Source organism: Quercus robur, chromosome 8, assembly GCF_932294415.1.
Source record: "Quercus robur chromosome 8, dhQueRobu3.1, whole genome shotgun sequence".
Classification (NCBI taxonomy): Eukaryota; Viridiplantae; Streptophyta; class Magnoliopsida; order Fagales; family Fagaceae; genus Quercus; species Quercus robur.
The window spans coordinates 48,743,155-48,749,807 of NC_065541.1; the positions used below are offsets into that span (position 1 = coordinate 48,743,155).

At 34.8% G+C, this 6,653-nt stretch overlaps 1 protein-coding gene across 1 annotated transcript; it reads right to left on the minus strand.

Moving 5' to 3' along the window:
• Positions 1–1,676: 1,676 nt before the first annotated feature.
• Positions 1,677–6,306, minus strand: LOC126696791 (uncharacterized). The gene is made up of 3 exons (XM_050393513.1): positions 5,927–6,306; positions 4,181–4,329; positions 1,677–2,073 (listed from the first exon to the last, which is right to left on the minus strand). Exons 1-3 carry the CDS (start codon positions 6,113–6,115, stop codon positions 1,935–1,937), a joined length of 477 nt encoding a protein of 158 aa, XP_050249470.1. The 5' UTR covers positions 6,116–6,306; the 3' UTR covers positions 1,677–1,934.
• Between the last annotated feature and the right edge of the window lie 347 nt (positions 6,307–6,653).

Below are 6,653 nucleotides of genomic sequence, written 5' to 3' on the forward strand. Positions count from 1 at the left end.
TTATTATTATTTTTTTAGTTTACGTTTTTTTGGTGTTTTGGATTGTTCCTATATCACATTTATGATCGTTCCTATAATAAATAAAAATATAATTATGAAATACATTACTCATTATTAGATTAGTTTAAATTGTAAAATTTTTTTAAATAAAATTACCATAAAAATAATTATCACACGCAACGCGCGGGTTTGTAGCTAGTTTTAATTAAAAGCCAGATATTTTCGCAAGTGTTCCTTATGGATGCAAAACAGAAACATTCATGGTAAAAATTAAGCACCTTTCACATTTCCATTGAAAGCACACAAGGGCTTCAGAGAGTTGAAAGCTCCAATAGAAAAGGATTGCACCGATTCTGGAAGGTGATGTGAAATTAATGCCAAATAAGATCAAGCTCTTTGCATGGTGAGTATGCAAAAGATATTTTACCTAAGAAAGCAAGCCTTGCTAGAAGAAAGATAATAGAAGAGTCGACAAGCGAAATATGCAAGATTGAGGCAAAAACAACCATTTACGCATTATATTTATAGGAATGCAGCAAAGTGAAGGACACTTTGGAAAACAGGATAGTGCTGAGTTCAGAACATAACCCCAACAACAGCCACGTACGCATTCTGTGATTGGCATGGGAAGTGTTGGAACACAAACCTATAACAACTATGGCTCGGACAGTGTCTTTCGCAAAGAACGTTGGTGTTCAATATGTGTACATGGAGGGCGACTTGATATCAACTAAACCAGCATATATAGCCAGACATGTTCAAAATATGACATATAATTGAAGAGGCAAGAGGAGACATTAAAAGTTTTTCAAAAGAAAACAAATAGCTCATGTGTGGCGAAGTCTGGAAACAAAGCTGGACATAGGCTAGCTAGATTTGCTAAACCCTAGTTTGTGTCCGGATGGAACAGGCCCCATGTTTCTTGGAGCAACAAATCAATGTTTGATACTTCACAAATTGATCAATGAAATTACTATTTTTTTTCCCCATAAAAAAGAAAGGATGAAAGTTCTGAATGAGAACATTAAATCATTATCCTGTTCGGCACAATAATTGCAATTCCCACTACAAAAAAGAAGGAAAGAAAAGGCTAAATACAACCAGTTCATGATCAACTCCATATTAGCATCCCTTGGGACTCTGTTCAGGCTTTAGAGGCAGGTCTATGAACTCAGTATGGATTAAGTTTCTTACATTATAGAGTATGTGCAATGGAAATGACACACAGTATGTCCAGATGAATTGTTGCTTTTAGGACTCCGGTGCTAGGGTACTTGATTCCTGATTTTATGATGGCTTTATCTAAATTCCTGATCTAGCTAAAGTTTTTTACAAAGTCTAAATGGAATTCCGTGAGAGATACTCTCACCGGAGTATTTTGGCATGCCTACATGGTACCTCTATAGTATATTCTTTCATTGCTTAGCTGATTGATTGGGTGTCAACTCAAGACATTTCCTTGGAGAGCCGTGGTGCAATTTAAAAAGGCCTTGTGTACCATGCACAGAGAATTGAAAATTGAAAGCATCAGTAATTTAAATGGTACACGAATTCAGACATAAAAAGGTACAACTTTAATGAGAAACACTTTGTTATCACAAACAAGAACTGTCAAATTTCTTACCATATATGCTAATCTAGTATAACTTTTCACTTTTTAAGTTTTAGAATGAATATAATTGCAATGTCAAAATATGTGATAAGCTGATAACAGCACCATGATAATCCAGATACATAAAATTTCTCTACTGTACAAAGATAACTCCATACAAATATTTTTTCTTTCAATCACCCAGAAGCTTGAAAAACAGTTTGCACAAAACATTATATATATCTGAAAATCCTCACAGTTCTGATTACTATACAATGACTTTTTACCAGAACAAGCGAAGGATATGAGGCTCTTAAGCACACCTTCCTGATGCATACCCTACTCACTTATCTGCATTGATTCCAAAGATCCGGACCTTGTGCATATTAGGGAACTTGGCAATAACCAGCACAATCGCCGCAAGAGTATTGAGGAAGAGCATAGGATGCTGGTAGTCAGTCGTGTGTGAGGCTATCAAGTACCTGTCTCAACACAGAAAAGAATATCAAAGTGAATCTAGTGCAGGTTTCAGTAACAAGATCCAAGTAATTAGCATGAGTATGTCCAAACCATGCATGTGTTTCAACTGTGAGGGCCTCCAAAACCAAAGACAAGTAAAAATTGCAGATTAAAGCACAATGCTAGATAAAAACATGCCACAAGGTTTCTGTATCCTAGTTAAACAGCCTTTTTTTTTTTTTATTGGTAATTATATGTGAGTCTTGAACTTACAAACTCACCCTCCATCTTGCCCTTACAAGGAGAGGAGGTGCCAATTGAGCTAGCACTCATTGGCATCTATAATTAAACAACCTTAAACAAAACACGGACTCCTACTATCAGCAAGAACAATTTTTGGACTCCATGGCTATCTAAACTCCAACAAGCACATTTTTTTTTTTCATTTTTTCTTGCCTTGATGCAAACTAGGGAAAATATTTCAGAACATTGGAAGTTATGTAAGGTTCCACTTATCTTAATGGACATTTCATTTGTGAAACTGATGTCAGTGAGGTTTTCAATGAGCATCTTGCAACTTGTGTACTCCAGACTCTATTACAGGACACTATTGCATGACAAGATATGATTAAATGGGGCCAATGTTTCTATACATAGGCTACTTTAGTTATTGTTGAGTAAGTATTAATTGTTTTGGGTTAGAAAGTTTTTAATTCAGCTTTTAATCAAGTTTTACTATGAGCAGTTTGGCAATTTCCAAATTTTCAGGAATATGCTGTAGTGGGCTTGTAGGGAGCTGCCGTTGGTATTGAAAACTTGTTCATTCTCTGATGCATTGGGTTTTCACTCCGCCCATGAGTCTTATTTTATGTTTTGAGTCATTTTTCTATTTGGTTTAGAAGATCTTAAATCGTAATTACTTTTTATTTATTATTAAAAGTACTAGTCTTTCTAGGAAAAGAATATTTAGGAGTCCAGTAGAAGTAGTATTGGCAATAGCGTATAAAAGAGTATTTATGTATTCAATAAAAGATAGAAACAAAGAGACTGAATTCAGTAAAATTCCAGCAGGTTATTTTAAACTTTGAGGACATGGTTGCCTTCTCTTTCCTAGGTGTGATTGCCTATGGTTTCTCTTTTTTTGTTTCTTGTTCTATTAACTGTTTTGACACCAAACAACCTTCAATTCATTCAAGATCCAAATATATGTATATTATTATTATTATTATTACTTAACCCTACCTAAACCCTGAACATCAAACTCTATTCAAGAATTCTTCAAGATCTCATAAAAGATCGTAAAGAGTTTACATCAGAATTGGTATCAGAGCCCATTACGGCTTCTGTCCTGCATCAACAATAATAAATACTAGCATAAAAATGTTTTGGTGCTTAGGGCAATGGTAAACAGGCAAAATACTCAAACAAGAAGGTCATTGTACAATTAGATAAATATAGCTAAAACTCCTGAACTTTCGAGGAAATTATAAATTTTAATTTATAAATGATAAATTGTTCTTCTAATTATCTCCTATGTAGTCTGTACAGAGTACAATGTAGACATGGGATAACTTAAGAATATTGAAGACAGATGGATGGTCAATAAAAACCAGTGGTGTTAAAGAATCAATTCTATAAAGCATGCGCAGGACACAGAAATAATAATGAGTAGCTGGTCTAAGACATTTTTTATATTAGAAAGTTACACACATATTCTTCTTCTTCTCAAAAAAAAAAAAAGTTACACACATATTAGTATGTCTTGAACCCACAACCTCACCCTCCACATTGCTCTTACAAAGGGAGGAGGTGTCATGGACGTCACCCTCCACACACATGTGCGGAGAGAGAGAGAGAGAGAGAGAGAGAACAAAGACTTTCCTGATGAAGAACCAAATTTAACAGCAAACAAGCTGATGTCAACAGACTTGACAACAAGAAGATCTTCATAAGATTATAAAATTAACACCTCAGCATGCACATATTACGTACCAATTTAAAAAATTAATAGTTCACAAGCAGGCTGATGCAAATTATATGACAAAAACACCCTCGAGAAAAGGTTGAGTGAAATATAAACTGAATTTACAAATTTGAACATATTGTGTAATACCATAGAAGTAAACTTACAGCACAACAGGAACAACAGTTAAGAACTTTCTGTTGCGTGTGAGCTGCTTTCCATTATCTATTTGCTCCCACCATGTCAGTGCATTGTAGATCCCCTGATCGTCAGCAAATGGAGTTCCTTTTTTCCAGTGGAAAAAGTGATAAGTGACCTGGAGGGAACAGGAACATAATAAATTCATGCAATACAGGGAAGTGAAGCAACTTAACCTAACAGTGAAAGGCATAAACTCACAGAGCAGAAGAATAAACCAATAACTTAAGCCTTTCAAATGTTTACCTAAATAAAGGTTCTTAGGTTGGCCACTAGGCCTTGTCTCAAGTGAATTTAAATTAATAAAAATTCAATTCACGTACCCATTAAAAATTGACAACCGTGACCTCACCCTCCACCATTTGAAGGGGCGATTGGCTAGAGCAAAAAGTGGTTCTTTTTGGGTTGGGGTGGGGACCGATCATCCTTACAACAAAATTGAACCACTAAAAGAAAAAAAAATTAAGCCAGTATAAAACAACATATATAAGTAGCTACATTCTGCTATTGTATATCAAAATCCAGTCGTTCATTTCACCAAATCCATCAGTCAAGCACTTATAAAAGAGAGAAACGTTTATTTTAATAGGTAAACGGCAGAAAAATTTCAAAGACCTCAAAGTATACAGGTTTAACTTGGTCAAGTTATCTATATGTATTGGTCTATTCACACCTTTCCAGTTACCTCCCAAGGCATTGCAAAGAACAAAAAATAAAAAATTCCTAATAAGAGGCCAACTAGGGAACAGGAAAGATGTTCGCTAAGACAAGGTATAAGATGCTCGGCTTATAGTGAAGAATAAATACAAGACTAGAGTTTTTTTTTTTTTTTTTTTTGGATAAGTGAATACAAGACTAGAGAGGTGACCCCTTGTAGACTCCCTGTGTACTAGGGTGTTCCTTTTTTGATATCAATAAACTTATTACTTATCAAAAAAAAAAAGAATTTACCAAATCTAAATCATGAAAACAAAAGTCTCTTATTTGACACTCCCCCCACATTTCCATAATTGCCTCTCTTTAATCAATACAAAATGCCTGTGAACTAAATCGGGCCAATTTAAATTTCCAGTCCAAAACATTGTACAATTTAGCATAAAAGAAAAAAATAAACTCGTATTGAGTCAAGTGACAACACCTCGCAAAAATTTAAACATTTAACTGAGTCTAATACAACTGCCTGACTCAGTTAGGGACATATTCACATTTCTCCACTAGCAAAATGAGTGACACATAAGATTAAGCAGTTTAATGCATACTATCCCCTCCAATTGACTTATAAAAAATCTCAGATAACTTGAAAAGACTACTCTCATTTTCTACCCATAAAGTCCAAAATCCAACAAACACCCACTTCTCCACAGCCAATAATCAAGCAAATTCTACATTCAATTTGAAACAATAAAAAATTTAAAACTTGGGTCTTCTCTCTTCAATCACAACATACAAATAACCAACCATCTTAAACCCTAAAACCCCTACTCAGCTATCAAGAAGATAACTAATGCAAAATCAGCAAAATCACAAACAAACAAAATACATGCCCAAATAAAAACAATTCACAACATGGGTATTCTTTCTTTTACTCAAAAACCACCAAAACCACACAGCACAAACACGATCAGGAACTTTAACACCAAACCCACATGTAAAATAACAATTTTTAATCAAAACCCAGAAACAGGAACAGAGAAAGAGAGAGTATATGAACGTACAGCGAAGTGGGCGAGATTAACAATGGTCCAGGCCATGCCAGGAGAGCAGCCAAAGATTGAAAGGACAAGAAGCCAAGCGAAGAAGAGGATAAGGATGTAAGTGGTCCAAACACCTGGGTATGTGAACCACTCTGTGTTCCTATTCAGATCCACCGGTGGCGCCGCCTTTACATATAGATTCGCCATCATCAACTCTTTCCTTTGACTCAGAATATTCAGACAAGTTTGGTTCTATATGGCTCTGGGTTTGATGAGTTCCAATTCAAAACCTCGATAAATACACACAGATAATAAAACCACAAGCAGCAAATAACAGTCTCTGTTTTTTCTCTCTCTCTCTCTCTCTAACTTTTCGTGGGGCTGATTGAAAATGAAAAATTGATCTGGATCACACAGATGACCAAAAAATATCTAGAGGAGACGGCGTCGTATTGGGATGTTTGGAGTTATTTTATTTTTCCTCTTTTTAGAGCATCTCCAGTAGTCTCACCAAATTTTTGTCTAATTTTTGCCTATTTGGAGAATGAACAGTGACATTTAGCTTTTAACTACCCACTTTTTCAAATACATTTTCCAATAGACTCTCTATCACATTCTCTATCTCATTTAAATATTATATCTTCATTCATTCTTCATTCTTTTTTTATCATCATTTATTCTTTTTATATTCATTACCAACAATTATATTTTTCAATGAAAAGTATTATATTCACAACATTTTTCACAA

Excerpts from the sequence above, each read along its gene's own strand:
- LOC126696791 (XM_050393513.1), bottom strand. The coding sequence starts at position 6,115 with ATGATGGCGAATCTATATGTAAAGGCGGCGCCACCGGTGGATCTGAAT. Across the intron at positions 4,330-5,926 it reads TTAATCTCGCCCACTTCGCT|GTCACTTATCACTTTTTCCA; the intron begins GTACGTTCATAT and ends TGTTCCCTCCAG. Across the intron at positions 2,074-4,180 it reads ACTGTTGTTCCTGTTGTGCT|GTACTTGATAGCCTCACACA; the intron begins GTAAGTTTACTT and ends GTGTTGAGACAG.